Source organism: Scomber japonicus, chromosome 4 (assembly GCF_027409825.1).
Source record: "Scomber japonicus isolate fScoJap1 chromosome 4, fScoJap1.pri, whole genome shotgun sequence".
Lineage (NCBI taxonomy): Eukaryota > Metazoa > Chordata > Actinopteri > Scombriformes > Scombridae > Scomber > Scomber japonicus.
The window spans coordinates 9,155,207-9,177,714 of record NC_070581.1 but is presented as its reverse complement, the minus strand read 5'-3'; the positions used below and the strand labels follow the sequence as shown (position 1 = coordinate 9,177,714).

The window sequence follows — 22,508 nt, the reverse complement described above, 5'->3', positions numbered from 1 at the left end:
ACTGTCAGTAATGCATTGCAGTGCTTGTTATACACAAACAAAGTGTTGGGCAAAACATTTAACCATCACTTGCCTTTCTCCTTTACATCAGCTGCTTCTTACAGTTAATGGTGTGAGAGTTTTTCAGTCCCAGTTTCAGTCACACACCCAAGCTGTTTTTCTGCTTTGGCTTTTGGGCAACAGATTCCAACAAAAACTAATAGAAAACAGTTAAGCTCTGTACATCGACTTAGTTTCTGTTGACGCTGGAGGGAAACACACTAATTCTGTTGAGAGTTTACCACCCTGGCTAGTGGTTTTGCTGCCTTGCTAAAGCAACATCCTGAACCTTGCATGGTTGTATGTCTTTAGTGGTGGACTCTGGACCATGCCTGTATACTTTGACCATTTATACAAACTGAAGTCATGATGACCTCCGCACCTGCTGCATATTAAGAAATCATATAGTATCATTTATTTATTTATTTATTTTTTGTTATGTGATATATTATACATGTTGTGTTTAAGAGTGGTTACCTGAGAACCGGGACAGTGTTGCGTGGTTTTAAAAGTTTGATATGGTCGGAGTATTTAGCATAAGAGGCTCCATGACTGAACATCAAAGAAAATAGTGGTACTTTTAGAAATACCAGCTTTATCAACACAACTCAAAGGAAAAAGATGATGGCATAGTGGCACCCGCACTCTCTGTGAAATTTTATGCTTAAAGCACCACAGCAATAACTTCTACAGGAAAGATTGAGATTTCAATAAAAAAAAATACAGTGGACAAATACTCTAGAAACTAGGCCTCATCATATGCTTGTCTGTCTTTTGTTCTCAGTGAGTTTGTATCGTGGCTGATAGAGAACGGAGAGATCAGTAAACCTGATGAAGGGGTCAACCTGGGACAAGCATTGCTGGAAAATGGCATCATTCATCATGGTGAGACAAAACAAAATTCTTTTATTTCTGTGTCTTGCTCTCCTAATGCGATTCTCTTGAATTTTTCTCTGTTTCTGAAACTCGTGTCATTTTTTTTTTACCGTTTACTCACATATTAACTGCTCCAACTGCTGTTTTTCACTTTTAGTCATCTCACGCTTCTTGTTTCTAGACTTGTTTTCCTGCTTGTTTTCTCATTAACATTTTAGTTCTGTAATCGTTTGACTCAGACATGTTATAAATAAATCCGTGACATTCTAATAGACTGCACATTTTAGGGTAGAAATGACCATGATCGAAAGACACTGTTAATAATAATTCTGGTAATGTATCTCATGTTATTTCCCCTTCCTTAATTTTGTCTGAAGTGTGACATTCTCTCTCTCTCACACACACACACACACACACACACACACACACAAATGTACACAAACAGCTATAAATTATGTATGAACACAGTTGTCCAGAGTTTTGCTGAATGGGCTCTTGTAAACCACTGTTACGATTTATACACACCACCCTTTCAGGGAGATTTGCTGAGACCCATCGCTCATATTCTTTAATACCTGTGGAAAATCCCCTGAAGTCCTCCCTCGCAGTTGCCCACAACCACAGAGAGATACAATAATGACATGCAGGGCTCTGTGAGATAGCAATCAGGATTTGTGGGCAAACTGGAGAGGCACAGGCCCGCAGGCACAGTGTAGGTGACACCAGTTACTCAGTGAAAGGAACTCCGACACAGAGATGTAATTTGACAAGACTGGCAAATTGGTGCTATCCATGAGTTGTTGTGAAGAGACTTAGAGTAAAAAGAGAGATTGTCAAGCTTACTAACTTTATCCAGTGCAATCAGCTACATAATCTAAGCAAATTTGACATCTCCTTTGCTCCCACAGTAATTCAGTTATTTTATGTTCTTTAAATACCACATTTGACACATTACAATGGCTGATTTTGTGGTGCATTCCTTTGGTTTTATGAGGGCATTTTAAGTCTAGACTGAGAAAACCAGCAGCTTGTTTGAGCCCATGCCAACTTGTTGTGGTGGAACCAAACTGCCTCTGTTTGGCAGATTCAACTTCTTCAACAGGCATCTGTTTGTGTACATATTAGTCATGTTCCATTTTCTGTGTTGGATTAATTATATAAAAAAAAGAACTTATTTTGGATGTTGCTGTGGTTATTGATGTCGTTTGGAAGATTTTTTAGAGAATTCACAGCTGTCTGCTGTGTTAAATGTTTGAATGCCATGGCTTAACCAACCCAGACATGAATTTACAACTTATGTATTTTCCTCAAGCATTTATTTTCTTGCTTCTCATCTTACTTCTGTCTTTAACTTATTGTGTGAATGTCTGAGTTAGTAGCCTGCAGTTAAATACAAAAAAACCTCAATCATTTGCTTGTTCAAAAAAGACTGAGCTCCAGCCGAGGTGACATTTTCTCTTTCTGGTGACATTTCAGTATCAGACAAGCACCAGTTCAAGAATGAGCAGGTGTTGTACCGCTTCCGCTACGACGATGGCACCTACAAGGCCCGCAGTGAGTTAGAGGATATCATGTCTAAGGTAACTAACTCTGCTACTGAATATCACCACTAGAGTTGGATAACAAATAGTAAATAAAAACTAAAGATAGTGGGAAAAGAGGACAATTGTCATCAATTTTGAGTCTGCATATGTAGCACATTGACAGTAAAATGTACAAGATACATCATGCATCTGCACAAATTGCATTGACAATTGCATACATGTGTATGAGTTATGACTCAATATGAGACACATGTATGTTCAGAATGCAGAATAATTTGAAAATATAGTTTTCAAATCTCATTTCTGCACTTTCACAACAGTAACACATTAAACATTTACTTGAATTTGTAGTTTTAACTTTAAAAAAAAAATCTAAATACTCGGAAGTTGCATTTTACATACATTTATTGAAAATATAGAATAAATAAATTCATATCAACATAAACCCCAGTGCCTGGTCACTAACCCTAGAGGCACTAATGCTTTCCAATAAGAAACTGAATCAGAAACTATATTTGAAAAGCAAAACCAAACAAACAACTTTGAAAATGATTTTAAAGTTGTTATGTTTGCCTTTATCCGTTCTGCAACCCCGTTGAGAGACTGTGTATTTGAAATGTATGTCCTAAAACGATGTCTTGAGGGTAACTGTTTTCACAATCTGAACCTCCTATCCTGAAGCCATGCTTGTACTTGTTTACCTAAGGTGTGTGTGTGTGAAATGACTCAGCAGCTCCGTTTTTCTTCTCTTTCAGGGTGTCAGGCTGTACTGCCGCCTTCACAGCCTGCACACGCCTGTCATCAAGTAAGTACCTGCCCTTTCCTTCACCATCACCCCCACCCCCACCCCCACCACCACCACCACCACCACCCCCATATGCTAATGTTTCCCCTTTCCAGGTGCTTGAATGCATATTCATGAATCGTTCACATTGGGCCCACGTCACCCTTTCTGTAATGCCTGAACAAACAGTAGCAGTGCCAGGAATGACAACCCTCAAACCTCTCACCTCTCACACTTGGACTCCGAGGCAGACTTGAGCTGCTGTAGATTCATGTGTTGAAAATTCAGTTCAGGTCGAAGACGCCAGGTTTTCGTGACTGGAGGTTTATATGAGGCAGCTCTTAAAGGATTAAAGGAGAGCCACTTATTATGAGCATTTGTCGTTTAATCTTTACAGTGATGGGGGTTAGTTGAATTTATTTTAGTGACTTTTTATATGCATGACTTATGCTTTCTCACCATTTCACACTGTCTTACACATATAAACACATGTACTTAATCCCTTTCCTGCTCACATATGCAGTACACATGTCATTTCAATCTTAATTCTGGACTGAAGACCTAAAACTAGAAGTTAAATCAGGGTGACTTTCCTTATTAATATTATATATTGTAATCCTGAACCTGAAAGTTGCCCCATGAAGTGTAAAAATTCACTCACTTCATGATTATTTTTGAGTTGAATGTCTTTGAGTGAGAACAGAAGTACAAATGTACACAAAAGCAGAAGGAACATATCGCATCTGTTTTTTATACACACACACACACACACACACACACACACACACACACACACACACACACACATTCATTCTCTGTGTTCGCTGCAGCCCTTTCTTTCATACTGTTTCCCCTTCATCTCTCTATCTCTCCCTCCATCACTCACCCGCTGATTGAAGGGCCTGGGGTTGCCTTCGGTGCAAACAAAGAGCTTTTGGTCTGGGGACAAATCCTATTAACATACAAAGGCAATCCCTCTGCCTGCCAGCCAGATATTATGTAATATGGCCTGGCTTTTTCAAATCCGTCACTAAATTGGCATTGTAAGCTGCAACTATTAATTATTACGTTTGAGTGATGGATGTATTGCAGTATCATAAATAATCATAAACTGTGCTTCTATTATATTGAACTTTGTTGAATGACAGTGCGCCTGTTGTTTTCATATCATTAAAATGGAATAAATAAGAATAATGATATGTGATAAAATAGATGGATATGGATATAATAAGAGAAAAATATGAAATAGATTTAAACCAAACAAAATCAATCTTAGCAATATCACAGATATCTTGTAGAGGGCTGCAGAGGATGATGACCTCCTTGCTTTAGAAAATAACAGCATGATCATGATCAGCAATTGACGCCTGCTCACTTTCTACGGTGTCTCAAAGCATTGTGTGCATTATCGGTCAGTGCACTTTGAGTCCCTCTACACTTAAAGCACACCGTCTTGTTTTTCATTTTGAACGTGGCTGTTAAGGTGTTAAAGCAAATATAAGACACAAGCCATGTTGTAGGCTCTCAGTCAACCACAGATCATCCCAAGCTTTTCCTGTTTGAGATGTTGAGGTGCAAAGAGGTGGTCCTCAGTGGTTGTTGGTTTGTTCTCAAAAAGAAACAAAACAAAAGTTATCAGAAATTAAAAGAGCACTGAATGTGAATGTAAATTGTAAACTTGCAGACTGTTTTACATGCAAATACATCATTCTTTTAATATGAGTGTCGCCATGACAATATCAGAAAAAATATATGTTTTATGATCACGAAAAAGGAACTTTTTTTGAGTTCAGAGAGCTCACTCAGGAAATGCAGCGCTACAGCTGACACTGTTCTGAGTTGATGCAGTAAACCACAAAGACGTTTTGTTATGCGAGACATATGTTACATGTGAAACCACTGAGAGTGGTTCATGCTACATGCATTGTGCTGCAATAATACATTTTGTAAAACCTCTTGTTCTACCTTTAGGGACAGAGATCACCATCTGAAAACCTTTAAATCTGTGGTGCCTGCTTGCAAACTTGTGGACTGGCTACTGTTACAGGTAAAATCATTTTCATTATACCTTCACTTAATCCAAAAACACAAAATACAGGTTTAGCAGATGATGACACATAAACTCATTGCTGTAGTTGTGAAATTGCCCTGTTTGAATCATTTCTTTATGTTATGTAATTCACATTTGTCAAACATTATCACTGAGATTGCATTATTATTATGGTTTGCAGTCAACTATAAATGAAAGTAGCCACTGAAAAAATAGTTCAGTCCAATTTGGCTTTGAATGTTATGGGCATTTGTTACCATTGCCTAACCATTAAAAGCAAAGCCAACGACTGTAACAGCTACAATATTGAGTTTCCCCTGAACAAGAACAATATGTAACATCCTGTGTTGCACAATGTACAGAATACTGGAAAGTGGAAGCTGCTGTTCTCTAGCGAAAGTGGTGACAGTGCATTACGTCATTAAGTACTGAATTATTAGAGATAAAAAATATTTCACTTTTAAAATTTTACTTAATCACTTATCATAGTTGCATTGTAGCCCATTAAAATCTATCTAATTAATCATCAACTGTTCATTAAAGTAACTCAGTGGCTCCCATTTCAATGTAATGTTTACTAAATATCTGTTATGTCTCGGTATGCCTCATTGTCTTTCTTACACATTTCTTACACATCAGCATCTTCAATCTAGGGAACACAGAGATAAGTCAGGCCAGCGGTGCTGCAGTCTGCTGTGTGTGTAAAGGTGTAAACAGGCATTGTAACCGACCGACTGTGTGTCACTGATTTGGTTTCCCAGGGAGACTGCACGAACCGGGAGGACGCTGTGATGCTGGGTATTGGGCTCTGCAACAATGGCTTCATGCATCATGGTCAGTTAAATTGTCGCCCACACTTGCACACATGAAGCACGGATAAACACACACACACACAAACAGATTTTTACTTCAATTCAGTTGATGTTTCACTCTTATTCAGCACAAGATAAAAGGAGCTCAGTGACGCTTCGACATGACATGCATGTTGGGATGTTTCTTGTTTGTCTGTGATGTTTTTTTGAAACAGTTCTGGTGTAAAAGTAATTAATGCTGTTACTCTGTTCCCTCCCTCTCTATTACCCTGGCCCTCTCTTCTCTGTGCTGCTCAATTACCTCATCATACATTTTCCCCTCAGACAGTCCTAGTCTATACCCATAAAAATGTAATACTAACCTCTCCTGTGTCATGCCTCTGTTATAGATTGAAAAAGGGGCATCTTATGTTTGCATATACAGTCTAGCCAAGTCTCAGCAACCTCATTGACCAAATTGTATTGGAGCAGCTTTGGTTCCAGCCCAGCATGTTGAATGTAAACAGCATTAGCAGTGTACCCTAACCAGAGCTGTTTGGCTTAGATACATGGCTGTCTGGGACAGTCCACTGAACCATGACTGCTGGTTGAGGCCTAAATGAGAACTGGTCATCTTCATCAGCCAAGTGCATTATGTGTAAATCAAGAGCCACTTTTAAGAGGTGTTGACAGTGAAGTATGTGAGAAGAATGACTGGTCATTGTTACAGATTCTCTAAATGGTCACAAGCTCACAAGTACTATTTCACCAGGTGCTTTTTGACTGCAATTGTGTCATGCAGCTGTTAGTGATAAATCAAAATGTATTTAGTATTCAAGTTTTAAATGTACACATGATTATTAATATTTTCTGAAATGTCTGGTGTTTATATTTCACTCTCTGTTAACCAAATTAGTCAGGCTTCATTTTCTGTTTGTCTAAATGGCGCACACACACACACACACACACACACACACACACACACACACACACACACACACACACACACACACACACAAATGCACACCTTCTGTACCTCCTGCTACCACCTGTTTTGACGAGTCACCTGTTTGCTTTTAGCCCTCCCTCTTCTCTGCCTTGATTCAGGGTCATGACCTCTTTCTTCTCAGCCTGTCTGCCCTCCTCACCCCTCCCCTAGTCACTCTCTCCAGTCCTTAGTCAGCACACCTGCTGCTCTTCACCTGGTTCCTCTTGAACTCTCGCTCCTTGTCTGTCTTTTTTTCTTTTCTTTTATTGTCCTTGTGTGCCTCAACTCCGCCACATTTTGTCCGTCTCTCTGGTTTTATCTGTTATGAGGTGGATAACAGATAGCACAGTAAAGCTAATATGCCTTTCATCTCTCCTTACTTGCTTACGTTCATCATCTACGCGTCTGTCCTGGACACCTGTTATATTATGCCCTTCCTCTGGGACGTAATGCACCCTGTTAGTGTGTGTCTATGTGGTTGTCACTGACATAAAAAATGACAAAAACCCGCAAGGTGCCACTGCACTTAGATAAGTCATAAATATATATTATTTATGTATTTATTTTACATATATGCTTTCAATTGTTATTTCAAAATATGTTTTGCTCTTAGTAGAAATTAAGTATTTAATTAATGCCCATATTGTTGCATCTTTGCATCATATTTTAATCAAAAATATATCCTTTACTAATTATTATATAATTATAACCTGTCAAGAGAAACACTGTTGCTGTGAATAAATGTCCAACAGAAGGGATATTGACACTGTTTTCTTGACCCTTTTGACATTGTCAGCATGCTGGATGAGTATGTGAGTGATATGTAATTGTATGATATGCATGTTAGACTGTGTTATTAGGCTATGACAGTTTCCGGAGTAGCACTCCCTCCAGTCAATGAGTGTTAAGGTATTACATGGCCACAGCCTCCGTGACTCAGAGGAAATAACTCACGTTCGTTTGAGTTGGCATGGGGCCAGTGTGAGTGGGTGTGGTGTGCGTGTGTAATCAGTTTGTGAAGGCTTTTGTTCATCTGACAGTGCCAGATGCTCTCAGAATCTGTGAACAGCTGGGCACCTTCAGCCCTCAGTGTTGCCCATACAGGCCCCATTTTACAACGGATTTAAAGATTCATACACCTACGCACATGCATATGTAAGAAAAGGGGAAGTTCTTGATTGGATGTCTTGTATCTGTGAATGGGTTTGAGTTCAAATGTGATCATCAATAGCCTGAGGCCAGTGCCAGCTGTTAAAGTGTTTTCAGTACAGTGGTGCATGTTGAGGTTCATATTTCCTGTCATTATAGGCATACTTAGGTATTTGCACCTGTTGCAGATGTGTCCAAAATCCATGTGCATGAAGTCGATGGAAAGAAAACTGACATTCATCAGGAACGCAAAATGATTATGAAATAGTAGTATATTGGCCACTTTATATAATTAAGTAAGAAAGTTACAAAATACAGTGACAATGGCAGCATCGTTCATTGATGCTGAGCCCATGTGTTTGAAGTGAGTTGAATTGTCATAGTAATTGCCCACATACTGTAAATGATGGCCTGATTTCAGCGACTAAGCTCTTTATCAGAGACACACGAAAAAATCTATAGTGGTGTTGTTGCAATGTGTTTTGGTGCAGGGTCAGAAATGCTATGACTGGAGAAGCATCCATAATGTGCTCCTCACCTGTTTGAAGCGCCCCATGTGTTTGAGCAAGGCTCAGCCCAACAGTGGGATTTCCAAACACACACAACAGACTGTTTCTTGTGTCCTCCGGAGAATCTTCTTAGCCTCGGCCAACGATGGCTGTGACCCAGATGTGGTTTGGCTCCAGATGTTCTTGCTGGCATCATTAGCTAATGAGCTAATTAAGTATTAGCTTGTTTGTGTGAAGATGTCCACACATTAAGGGGCAGCTTCTTTTGATTCTGCTTGGATAAACAGTCTGTACTTTGAAGTTCACTAGCAGGGCATGTGCCATCTTGAAACATGCTTGACATTTATAAGGTCCAATTTTCTGACAAGACCATCAATTTTTCCTGTATTAGTACAAACACACATTGGATTATTAATGGGGACGGTCCCATGTGTGGTCAAAGCTAATGAGAACAGCCTTTCTTTAGCATGACATCCCCTCTTTTCTCAGCAAGTGGAGATTTAACACCCAGTGCGGTTTGTCTCATTGTTGCTTTGTCAAAATGGTATTTCACTTCACGCAAGCAGCTTTGTCTATTTGATACATCAAAATGTGATTACATGTTCTTTAATATAAACCCAACTGCTTTCTCATCACATGTTGTGTGTTTTTCCCTTCAGTCTTGGAGAAGAGTGAGTTCAAAGATGAGTCCCAGTTCTTCCGTTTCTATGCGGACGAGGAGATGGAAGGAACCAGTACCAAGAGCAAGCAGCTCCAACGCAGCGACTTCAAACTTATCGAGAATATCTTGGCCAAGTCTCTGGTGGTAAGCTGGAACATGCACTCGTTCACACATGCACATTCTCTCACGCGTGTATGCTTAGATACTAACTGTCCGTCCAAAATGCCTGTCTCGCTATAATTTTTGTTTGCTCTTGACAAAAACACAATGGATGATAATAATAACAGAGAGAACGTGAATGCGTTTCACTGAAGTAAACAAACTAAATATGGCACAAAGATCTTTTAATTCACTACATTGTGAAACCAGCACTATCCACTCTGGAGAGAGAGTGTGTTCCAAATAAATCACTATTCAGGTGAGAAACAATGGTTTAATTTGGACAGATGCCAAGTGGAGAAAAAAAGCTGCTTATTCACATGTCATTCTTTCATGCAAATACATACATACATGTGTGCAGAATAATATACTGTATTTATGTGTGTGTTTATGTGTGTGTGCACAGTATAATTGTATGGCATATGATTCAAAGACCTATTTGGGAGCTAATTGAACTGACATATTGACATCGACTATATCTTTCACTCCTGTTTACTTGGTCATGTGTGTGTGTGTGTGTGTGTGTGTGTGCTTGATCTCCACAGCTAAATGTAATTAACATCACTATACACACAGAACCCCCCTCTCCTCCTCCTCCTGGGAGTGGGGGATGCTTTGATGACAATAAACACCTTTGAATTTGCTCTGATCAGTATGCATCTTAATTAGCATTGTTTTGTGGAATATAATCAGCTGTATTGCCTGAGATGAAGTCCCTGTTGTGCTGCTGCTGCTTAGCCAACAGATAAAACTGTGAAAGCTGACAGCAGATGAACAGACGACTGTCGCTGTCAGATACGCACTCGTCCTCATTTGATGATAGTTGGAAACATTTCATTTTGGAGCACACACATGAAACAAAGTGTAGTAAGATGAGCTTGGATCCCCCCTTCTTGTTCTGCTTTAATATGAAGCATTTAAAATGGCTTGTCAATTAAGACTTCACTCTAGTCTTTTTTTCTATGAAAATGCTGCCTAGGTGCCTTATCTAAAAACACAGAGCCTACCGGTAATTAAAATGAAAATGTACCAGTATCTCAGTTTTTAACTCCTCTTAAATGCTCTTCTGCATATTTACATTCCCTCTTTGATGATACATTGGCACACTGCAAATCCTCATTCATGACATGACACAACAGGTGCTGCAAGAACTTGAGTGAAGAGGAGAAACTCCCTTAAAGGGAAAAAAACAGGAGTGATGTTTAAGCACTGCATGCTATGTTTCCAATCAAATTGCATCTGCTGTCATTAGGCCTTTTTTGTAAGCACAACTGCATACTTGTGGGAACATTCCTGAAGCTTTTAAAAGGTCAAGATTTGTTTTATTGAGAAAGTTCCAAGAATTATGAGACACATCAAACACCATCAAATCACAGATGCATGTAACACACCTGTACAAATGTAGTTGTGTGCACATATATATTTAGGTCGGGTGTAGGATACTCTATTCATTTAAGGAGAATATGGAGCGTGCCAACACTTTATTGGGCTGAAAAAAGGCTTTGTTTTGACCTTACTAGTAGCCTAGGCCGAATGTGTTTTTGTCACTATACAGTTAGCTGGTCCAGATTGCGTTATGTAACATAAAGTCTGTTCATTAGTAAAATTGAAAATGATTCATGTACGTACTGATGTGGCACATAAAATAAGTTCAGGCGACACTGTTCTGGGACTAAGGGACTGTGGTTTCCAGAGGCTAAAACAGAAAGTCAACTGTTTAGTTAAGTCTGTTATCTTTGGGGAAACCTAGCGGCATCAGTAGCATCCCTTTTAATATCAGTGGGAAGTATGCACGCTATCTGGCTTTCCACAAGAAGTGGAGAAGGCTTTTTTTCCTTCATTAGCGGAACAAATCCTCCCTCATGGCTATTATTGAAGTGAAGTGCAGGAACTCTTTATTTACCGCGGCCATCTCCTCTGATGTAACAGCAGAGATCCGCATCTTATCAGGGCCGTGCAGCAGGAAGATGGCCCCGACAGCTTACCTAATGGAAGCCAGCTAATGTGTTTGTGATGACAGCGTTTAACTAAGCCCCCTGCCACAGGGGAATACAATATGAGAAGCAGAGAACATCGTCAGAAGCAGGACACCTGACACGCGATGAAAATCACAAATCACAAATTGCAAACCAGCAGAATTTAGACCGTAATAATGTGTGCATAGTTTGCATTTGAGACCACCCAGAGACAGAGCCATAAATCAGTCCAATTATTCCTCTGAAAAAATGGGTAATTTTAGCAAAGACAACCAAGTCGCTTTTTAAAACAAGAGAATGGAGTTAATCTCCAATTAGTTGTATGATATGTACACATTACAAGATATTTTGCAGTTGCAGTTTGTGAAATAGCAGCAGAGAATAGAGGGTCAAATTAAATGAATATAATATATACATATATAATATATACGTACTACTCTCTTACTCTTGATGTTAAACCACTGAAAGATCAATGTGTGAGCAGTCGGGTGTTTTTTTTTTCTGTGCTAGATTCACCCTGAGGAGGAAGACTATGGCTTTGAAATTGAGGAGAAAAACAAGGCCATTGTGGTGAAATCTGTCACCAGAGGCTCACATGCTGAGGTAACTGTCAAAACACACACACACACACACACACACACACACACACACACACACACACACACACACACATCTCCTTCCTGCCCCAGGGCATTAGTTCCAGTAGGTAATGGCTGTCTACTCTTTGGACGGCTGCTGTCAGTCTGCCTCTGTTTCTCTGGAAGGGTTTTGCTCTGATTGGCTGTAGAACCATTAGACATGCTTACTCAAATCACCTCACCATAGTGATTTAAAACGTCATTTAGGCCCTGACAAAACATTTAACATGTGTATCATTGGTAATGAGTTTCTTTTTAATAACACATCTTAAATAGCCTGTAAAATCACACATGCCACAGCTGTTTTGCTTTTTTTAACCTGACAAAAAGTCACCGTTTCACCTTAATGATAGGGCTAATGCAAAATGGACTGTGCAACTATTTTCCTTTGGTGTAATTTCACCTTACGTAAGCCCACTTTGGTTAGAAAGGTGACATAGTTCTGGCTAGTGCCTCCTCAACATCTTGGGTTTAACTGTCTTGCTCCCCATCATTTAAATTTGCCCTCATTTCTCTTGTGTCTTGGTTCAAGTTTCATCATCGATTTCTGTTATTTCACTCATTGCAGTTCTTTCCCACATTGCTCTTCTCCTCAGTCATTCTCTGGATAATCTTTCTTTTTCTTCTCTGCCTGTTTTCCACCACAGTAAACACTCAATCCTCTGCTCCTTTTTCTCCATTTCTCTCTCTCTCTGCCCCTCTTACTCTGTTATTCATCCCCCATGTTCCCCATTCTCCACAATAACAGGATTGCTAGTTGTGACACAACCCGTGTGCCAGCACAGTGAATGCAGCTCAGCTGATTCCCATGGGGCTCTGAAAAGGGCTGAGAGACACACACTCACACACAGAGCTCTTTCACTATATGATACTATTATAGAGGGTCACATGCATACAGGCACCCATGCAGTATTGCGCGCACACACACACACACACACACACACACACACACACAGACACAGACACAGACACACACAGACACACATCCCTGCATGCACATTCAGATGGCTGTGGCTCCTCCCAGTCGTTCCTACATCTATCCTGGGCTGTTATCCAGTGTCGGGGCCCAGCTCAGCCAAGGCCACCCCACCGGATCTGTACCCTGGACACTGAACTCACACAGGGCAACACACAGAGGCAGCATTATTCTCACAACGTGACTGAAGATGTGAAAGATGACTGCATTTAATGACGCGCAACAGGCCGTGGTGCCGTGTGTCCCTATTGTAAAAGCATTCTAGATGCTGATATGTAACTGTGCAAAGTTAAAGGTGTTTGATACTTTGCAATACTCTGATACCATTACTCTGTGTTGACATGCAGTGTTAGGGATCGCATTGTATTTATTTAAATGAAAGCAGCCAGAACTGTGAACTGAAACTATCACTGACAGTAATAGAAAAATGTAAATAAAATGCAGCTGCGTGTTCACAAGTGCATAACTGGAAACGGAAATAAAATCTAGTAATGCGTGCAGATGCAACAGACAGCAGGCAGGAGACTCAGGCGTATACAATATCACGCAGCTCAATCATGTATGTCCAGTAGCCAATCTTGATACACACTCCTACGTAAAATGTCTTTTCATACGCTGGAAAATACATGACAAGACTGAACATGCTATGAGAAATATTGAGTGGTGCTCACTGATTTTCTCTCTTGTTTTGGTTTTGGTTTCTCCTTGGAAGCACACATGCACACATATTTGTTAAACATATCCAGACGAATGCAGTGTTTGGTCAATCTGAGCGTTATCCCTTTTAAAATGCAGTTCAGCCACAGAAGTCAGGAGATAATTCATGAATGGAATGAGTCCCCTTCTGAAACTCTCACTGTGCAAATGGGGGCTTTAGATGGAGCTGAAACCTAAAAATAACTGCTTCTCCGTCTGTCCATCCAGATGGCCGGTCTACAGGTGGGCAGGAAGATCTACACCATCAACGAGGACCTGCTGCTGGTCAGATCCTTCGCTGAGGTGGAGACCATGATCAGCCAGGCCTTCTGCATACGGCGTTCCCTGCGGCTGGTGGTCAACACGAAAGCCAAGGAGTGAGGGAGCACGCACAAATACATACAGTCACACAGCCACACACACACGCAGGGTACATTGGTCTGACTGGTCTTTTCTCATCCAGGATTGTGAAGATCCCTGACAACCCAGACAGCCTCTCCTTCAGACTCCTTGGCTCTGACCCTCCTCATGTCCACGCTGTGAGGAAAGGTGAGTGACAGAATCAATTGATAGCCAGTTTCATCACAGCGAAACTTGACTTTTTTCAAGGTTAGTGAATGAATTTCATTGTTACACATGAGGAATAACAAGCAGGATGAGAACATCCTACTTAAATTCCAGTAATAATAAAATAGCCAAAAAAGTGTTATCACTGAAACTAAACTTTTTATTGAAATGTAATGATATAAATATTTGTTCATAGTTGTGGTCCTCTTCTAGTAAGAGAGGCGAGTTGTGGAAAAGATAACAATATTTTTTTGTTTTCAAAGGTAAAAGGGGGTTTGTACATGTTATGGAAAAGTAATCTGAGTGGTTTTACAGTTCACAGCTCCCCGGGAGATTTAATTTAATTGACATTTCTTGAATTCAGTTACAAATGTCATATATTTTCCTTGTGACCCCAACACTAGAAAGTCTTTCCGTATTATTTCAACTTCATTGCCAGTAAATGCTTTGAAAGTGTTTATGGTGTCAGAAAGACAATTAATTCTGAGTGAAATCAAGGGAAAGATGAGGTAACTCTAGCCTCTAACCACCTGTTACATTCTGCTTTTAGTGAGCCTCTATTAGGTTTTTATGGCCACCTGTCAGCCAGACAGCCTGCGGTCAGGGTTCAAACCCCTAATATACCTAACTCTACTTTTAAAACACACACACACACACACACACACACACACACACACACACACACACACACACACACACACACACACACACACACACACACACACACACACACACACACACACACACACACACAAATATACCTAAGTCACGTTTGGGGTATTTACATAAACTTAGATTCATTTCCTGGGGACTTACCATAACCACTACTCGGTTAACCCTTACCTTAACCACTGATCCGAAAATCAGGGTTTTGCCTATTTTGGGCACAACTTCTGCCCCCAATTGCACTTGCTGTCCCCAATCAACTAGTCTTATGTCTGGTTTGTGTTTGTGAAAGTGACTTATATCATACACATAGATAATTTGTTTGTGATCAGAGCAAAGGGTTAAGTGTCATAGGCAACTACAAAAACAACCACAGTTTTTTCTCTCTACATCCTCATTCCTCCTCTTGTCCCCTTACAACCCTATAACCAGATGTTTGTACCTTGAAATAGAAAAATGAGAGATTTATTACAAGTTGAATAAAGGATGAATCCAAATGTGTAAACCAGACGGTAGCAGGAGAGGACACACACGAAAACAGAAAGGAGAGGAGCCATCGGTTGGTGCAACCAAGGAATGTGATCCCATGGTTTCACTTTTCTTTATTATGGCAGGAAGGCTTCTCTACTTTCTCCCCCTCTCCTCCTTTTCCCTCCTTTTTTAGTCTCCTGTAAAGTGCTTTTTCCAGCTGAAATTCAGACTCTTCAATTGTTTTTTTTCCTGTTCCTAAATCAGCCCCCCTGTGTGCTACCCATGCATGGGTCAAGTAGTCTTGGAGTTAGGTAATTGCTGGCACCCTGGGTGGAAATGATGCCAGTACTGGTATTTTTAGATCAGAGAGGAAGATGATGGAGGTGTTGATTGGACTTCTAGGCTCTGAACTGAGTAATTTTCTATTTTCCTGGAGGAGCAAAAGGGGCAATGTTATGTTTAGATATGAGAATTGGGTCTAAAAGGAGATACTGAAAAGAGAAATCCTTAGAAAATTATATTTACTTTGAGGTCATAGTATACAGTTCCAGTGTATTTCTGACGCTCTGTGACTCCTCACATTTGACCTTTGATCCCGTTTTGACACTCTACAGGCCGGGAGGCGGCAGGGGCGGGTCTTCAGCCAGGCCAGGTCATCCTGAAAGTCAACGGCAACAACGTCAACCACAGTGACTACCCAGAGGTCCTGGAGCACTTTACTGCGCAGCACACACACCAGGAGCCTCCCCAAGAGGTGAGAGGACTCATAAAAACAAACATGATCTTTCATTCATAAACACAGGGTTTGTAGAATGAGTTGGGGTATTGCTTAAGAATGTATTAAGGGAAACACAATCTGTTAATTGAAAAGCCCAATCATCTCACTCTATACAGGGTATTCAGTGTGGTTTTATAGTCCTGGGTTTTTATGTCATGTCTCTCACTGTAATAGAACACTTTATTTATGCTACGAATGATTAGTATCGGTATTAGCTTAGGAAGTTATTTTGACCAGATCGTTCAACAATGTGGCTTACAGAATTCACATTTGACAAGCCAACATTCAAGAGAGCCACACTAACCCAGACATTCCTACTCTGGCACGGTACATAAAACAGCATTAGCATTAGTTAGAGCTAGAAGTAGCTACAGCAACTGAGTACTGAGTAAATAGATTAAAAACTTTGCTGACCTTTGTGGTGCAACACTTCTTCATTTCATCAACGTTCAATTGCTTCACCAGTGGGTGGCCCAGAAATCTCCAACATAAATTACTGGCTGTCACTTTGTCGCTGCAGGCGCCTTGTAGTGCGAGTTGAACATTTTTCAGCTCAAGATACAAAGCTGTACTGAGCAAAAAAAGTAGCCCGAAGCAATAAATGAACAACTGTCAACTTTCTGTCGAATTTTTATCCAGTCCTGTTGCCAAGAAGAGTTTTTCCTCATAGAGTCAGAACTGGCTACTGGTATTTACATTCTGCATTGCCACCTTCAAATAAAAAAAAAACTGGTTGTTTTCATATTCCTATAAGAACAGTTTGTGGCTCCAGGCAGTATTTTGCAGCGATGCAGACAGAGTGGGATGTCCTTCTTACTATATTAAAAAGCACAGTGTTTTGTTTTGTATTCAACCTGGCCTTCTGTTCTAGTGAATCCCCTTTACTTAAACCCAGCCCAGTCTGGCAGCCTTACATTGGATTTGTTCCACTAAATGTTTGCTGGTTCATTTAACAGCAAGATAAATTACCAGGATGTTGTTGATGTGGCTGACTGCGCTGCCGAGGTCAGGTCGGTGCAGTCAGCCCTGACGACCCTGTCAGGTGAAAAGTGTCCACATCCACATGGCACGATGAGATAGTTTGGTTTCATCCCCTTAATTTCTGTGTATAAAGCGCAAACATATTTACAGGCATGTAAAAAGAAAGCGCATAGCTAAATATAACAAATTCCTCATTTTTTCTCTTGCTCTCTCATATACCTCATACTGTGTTTTCTTTTTCTCTTCAGATCCTCAGTTCCTCATGTGAATTCTAATTATGAGTTTTTGTTCATGGCAGTCAAACTCAATATAACTGTGCTGCTCTAATCTGTTTCCTCCAGTGTCACTGGGTGTATCGAGCTTTTGAGGATGTGGAAAAGCTACAAAAAGAAAGAGGTGCAGGTGAGAAGGAGGAGATCGCTTTCAGCCCTTATCACGAGGATGAGAATGGCACCAATGGAACAGGTGAAACATAATGTTACATCCTCTGAAGTTGTTTATCGTAGTTACTGTCTCTTAATGCACACTCCCTTCAATTAATATATTGCATATATACTACATTTTTAAGATAGAATCACAATACTTCTTTCAGATGTAATGCCAGTTTCATTTGAGAAAAACTTACTGGAACATTAGTTTTACACGGTAATGTCCTGTCATATATGTCCTGTCAAGCTTGATGTTAAAGGAAAATCAGTTGCTGCCTAACCATTACATCAGAACGTTATGTTCCACATAGATTACTATTTTCAGATGACCTCTGAATTGGGTCCTTGTCACTGTGTCAGTAAAAAGTGGGTTCAGCTGTAGGTAATTTACTGTGGGTATGGAAAATTCTCGGTTTGAAAATTACACAAACATGTGCGATACACAGGCAGCACTTACAGGCGTAGGGTGTCATTGAGTAACATTCAGCGTACCTTTTTATACAGTAAGTGTCTCATTTTTCCTACAGTGCTGGTACATGTGACTGTTGTGCAGTACACTGTGTACTTTAAGTTTACTTTATATGTCAGTACTGAAGGGATTTATAATGTTTTCATAAGTCTATCCCAGGCTTTGGAGTTTTTGTTATACAAGCACATTTTGGATTTGCTAAGAACATTTAAGAACGTCACTTGAGCTCTGGCCAAAGTTATTTCAGTTTCTGTTGTTTGTATTCGTTTGTTTTCCCTCCCCTTTCTTGATGCTAAACTAAAACAGAATTATGCCTGAATGCATGTAAAGTGACTGTACTGAGGTATGAATATTTCGCTCCACAGACATCAAACTGGGAAGACTTTCCCTCTCCAATGAGCTGCCTCTGGTCAGTCTGACGGTAGATAACGTCCACCTGGAGCATGGTGTGGTCTACGAATACGTCAGCACTGCTGGCATCAAGAGCCACGTCCTGGAGAAGATGGTGGAGCCCAAAGGCTGCTTCAGCCTTACTGCTAAGGTAGTTATGGGAAGATGAGGTGATGCGTGACTCTTTTATGGTTAGAACTAAATTGAAAGTATGATGCAGAGGAGAGAATTTACCACGGGGTGTGCATCATATTTTCCTTCATTTATCAGCTAAATGTTGGACTGTCACTTTTTATTTTTATAGTAGTTGTTGACATGGCTTATATGTTCTCAGCCTCTGAAATATAACATCTCATGTATCACAGAACATCCCAACTTGGCAGTTCACCAATATGCGGGTCACTGATATTTGTTCAACTTGTACTATTATGCCATGATCTAAAAACAAGCTTTTTGGCCCTGCTGATAGCTTCAGTTGTTAGTATTGGAAAACCGACTGTTTAGTTGGACAAAAAAACACAGCTGCTTAGGTTGCTGCTGCCACAAATGCTATTTTTACTCTGATCTTAATCAACTAAATCAGCTTAGTGAACTTTTATTATAGAACTGATCCATCCTTACCCGTGTTTCTTGTCTGTACAGATCCTTGAGGCATTTTCTGGTGATGACAGGCTCTTTGTTCATAACTGCAGCCAGCTCATCTCCCAGAGCGACCGAGTAGTTTCCATGCCCCAGTACGAGTTCAGACATATCTGTGATACCAAGCTGGAGAGCATCCGACGGCGCATCAACAGCTATGAGCAGGTACTGAGACACACTTATACACTCTGTTGAACACACAGATGAATTGTCCGCTGCTCATTTATATTCAGTTTAAAACACAAATAGAAAAGTCTTCATCACAAATAGGGTAACTTAAAATCATAAATCACCATCATTCATTCTATATATCCATATTCATATCCTCACATTCATTCAAAAAAGATTTATCATCTCTCTTGTGATTGATTCTTACTTGTCCATATAGTGCCTGTCTGGTGTTATTGATGTCAAAATGATGACTTTTCCATTTTCAATACATCTATATTTGCCTTTTAAGCCACATGTCAGTATCTATTAAGTATATTCAAGTATCAAACCAACCACCTCATAGAGAATACAGCTCATCTGTATTGTGTAAAGCTTGACATTGAATAAGAGACACATTTGGAGTTCTTGTCCACAACATTAAATGTGTATTTTTCCATCACTCAACACAACAAGGACTCTATTAAAGTTTATGTTAGGTTATTAATAACGATTATGTCTCATTATCGCTACATCATATTTTCTGCCACGGTGGCCGTGTTCACTGAAAACAATCAGGGTTGTCAGTCATGAAAGCGTGTGCTTTCAATAAATGGTGTCTGTTTCCTGTTCCCATCTATTCTCTCCTTTTTCTCCTAGTTTGCCCAGGAACTGAGAAACAAGGTGTGGCCCTCCTTCAGGCAGGCCAACGTTCACACTCACGCACTGGGTTGCATGGACTTTGTTCCCACCAACTGCCATGTCAACCTGATGCAGGTCTCCTACCCCAAGATCATTACCTCTGCTGGCAGGACTTTCAGCATCCGCTTTGGGCGCAAGAACTCCCTGTTTGGTCTGGATCCTGACCAAGGTAGAGGACACACACACACACACACACACACACACACTCACACACACACACACACTCACACACTCACACACACACACACACACACACACACACACACACTCCTCTATCTGAGAAGATGTACAATCTTTGTCCCATATCCACCACTTAAGCTTAAGCATCACTGAGATCCATCCCTTTCATGATAATACAGCTTAACCCACTTAACACCAGCTCAGTGATCATTTTGACTAATTACCCTCTATGACCATTTAAATCCCACAGTGCAGGGAAGGGAATGCCAAGCCCAGCCTCCCACAGTAACCATAAGGTCTCAACAAGGATTCCCATAATAAATTAGATGAGTGGTTTGCCATTAAGACTCCATTAGCCCCAGGCCATGCTCATATTATTGACATGAGAAGTGAATGAATGATGTCAGCAAAGATGGCGCCTCCAGGCAGCCCAGGAATGTGTGCCGTTCAAGCGATGCTGCTACTGCAGGAGTCAAAGGGGAGAAAAAGGGAAACCAAATTGAGTGGAAGTGGAATGCAAAGCCAACAAGGAATCATTTCAAGAAGAGGGCAAAACATTCTTTATTCATAGATATAGAAAAAAGTATCTTACTTTCTGTCTACTGATTCATATAAATGAAGAGTCCCTGGGCCTGTCTGGTGAACTCCCTTTACTCTCAGCAAAGATGAAAATGCAATGCAGCTGTCTAGACAGCAGACAGTTAGCATCGCTTGCATTGTTCCGGGATGCCTCGTTCTCAGCTTTGCTCTCTGCACCAGCTGCCAGTCAGACATCTGCGCAGCAGTTGTAGTGACGAGATGTTCAGCCCTGATGCTTTTCAGCAAGCGCTCTGCCGGCTCAGTCAGCCAACAACCAATGAAGATGATCTTTAGTACTTAGTTTTTAGTGTTGTACACAATCTTTATGAAAAGTCTGAGGGACATTACATTAGGTTGTTAAAAAATGCCCTTTTTCAATGATTAACATAGGTTTAAAAAGGAATGTGTGGAATGTACATAAAAAGCATAAAGGCCTTTCTATTTAATGCTCATGTTTGCAAGAACTTAATCTGTCTACAGTTCTGGGATGTCTTAGGTTATTGCAGCTTAGTTTGGCTTTTAACCCAAGTAAACAGTTTTGCATCCTGCTCTCGCTGCGCATATCAGTTGCATAAGTGCCCTTTAAGAAGTTGTTTTTCATCAAATCCAAATGGAGAACAGACAAGAGTGTTACTTTATGGAGTTGAGCATCTGGGATAGATATAATTGTCAGAGAGTGAAGTCTGTTTCACTCATCCAGTGCTAACTTATTGTTTCCTCTCCTCTCTTCTCCTCTCTTCTCCTCTCTTCTCTTCTCTTCTCTTCTCTTCTCTTCTCTTCTCTTCTCTTCTCTTCTCTTCTCTTCTCTTCTCTTCTCTTCTCTTCTCTTCTCCTCTCCTCTCCTCTCCTCTCCTCTCCTCTCCTCTCCTCTCCTCTCTTTTCCTCTCCTCTCCTTTAGCACAACTAAACCCCATGTCCCACACCCAGCATTGTGTGACCAGCATGGGATCTCCTTCCTGGAAATGTTCTGGCCTGGAGGGTGAAGAGCCAGATGGCAATGGGGAGGAGACCATGGATGGAGGCGAGGGGTTGATGGACGGGCGACGGAGTGGCCATGGAGAAGGGGGTTTGAGCTTCCTGCTCAAACAGGAAGACACAGAGACCCAGGACTCCTACATTCAGTTGTATAGCCGCCTGGATGTCGCTGTTAGAGAGATGAAGCAGTATGTGGCTCAGATTGATGTGTAAGTGTAACAGTTCATATTAATCCTGCATAACTGAATACTTTTGAGCCTCATTTTAATGTAAATATGTATGTTATTGTTCCATCTTTGAATGGCATTTCTTTTTGCCTGTTCCACATCATTCTCTTATCTCTATCCCCATGCCAAGTGTCATCTGTCAAATAAAAAGTGTTTACTCATATCCATTCAGACAATATTTTCAGCTCATACAGCTACCGCTATGATCAAATATTGGCATTCCACTGGTGTTTATATGTGAGTAGACTATTTTCGTAGCCTTCATGGTGACATTTAGAGATCTTTGCATAAAAAGCTAGGAGCCGTTATCCCCACAACAGCCTCCCGAGGCTGTTCGTCAGCTTCTCTTTGTCTGTCTGCCCTTTGCCTTGTTTAAAGCTGGGGATTTACAAAAGGAACATTCTTCAGGCCCAAAATATTTATGGGTCGGGCCCAGTTCAGGAACAGGGAGTGAGGCCAGAATAACATCAAGA

At 40.6% G+C, this 22,508-nt stretch overlaps 1 protein-coding gene across 1 annotated transcript in view; it reads left to right on the top strand.

Annotated features, from left to right (window-relative positions):
* Nucleotides 1-22,508, top strand: part of prex1 (phosphatidylinositol-3,4,5-trisphosphate-dependent Rac exchange factor 1) — an 80,487-nt gene that overhangs the window by 41,621 nt on the left and 16,358 nt on the right. The window contains exons 11-25 of the mRNA XM_053316893.1: nucleotides 824-924; nucleotides 2,392-2,495; nucleotides 3,215-3,264; nucleotides 5,215-5,290; nucleotides 6,055-6,127; nucleotides 9,390-9,535; nucleotides 12,037-12,129; nucleotides 14,065-14,213; nucleotides 14,300-14,385; nucleotides 16,155-16,294; nucleotides 17,641-17,764; nucleotides 18,562-18,737; nucleotides 19,229-19,390; nucleotides 20,033-20,243; nucleotides 21,732-22,017. Of these exons, the coding sequence (XP_053172868.1) occupies nucleotides 824-924; nucleotides 2,392-2,495; nucleotides 3,215-3,264; nucleotides 5,215-5,290; nucleotides 6,055-6,127; nucleotides 9,390-9,535; nucleotides 12,037-12,129; nucleotides 14,065-14,213; nucleotides 14,300-14,385; nucleotides 16,155-16,294; nucleotides 17,641-17,764; nucleotides 18,562-18,737; nucleotides 19,229-19,390; nucleotides 20,033-20,243; nucleotides 21,732-22,017 (1,977 nt within the window). The remainder of the gene's footprint in view (nucleotides 1-823; nucleotides 925-2,391; nucleotides 2,496-3,214; nucleotides 3,265-5,214; nucleotides 5,291-6,054; nucleotides 6,128-9,389; nucleotides 9,536-12,036; nucleotides 12,130-14,064; nucleotides 14,214-14,299; nucleotides 14,386-16,154; nucleotides 16,295-17,640; nucleotides 17,765-18,561; nucleotides 18,738-19,228; nucleotides 19,391-20,032; nucleotides 20,244-21,731; nucleotides 22,018-22,508) is intronic.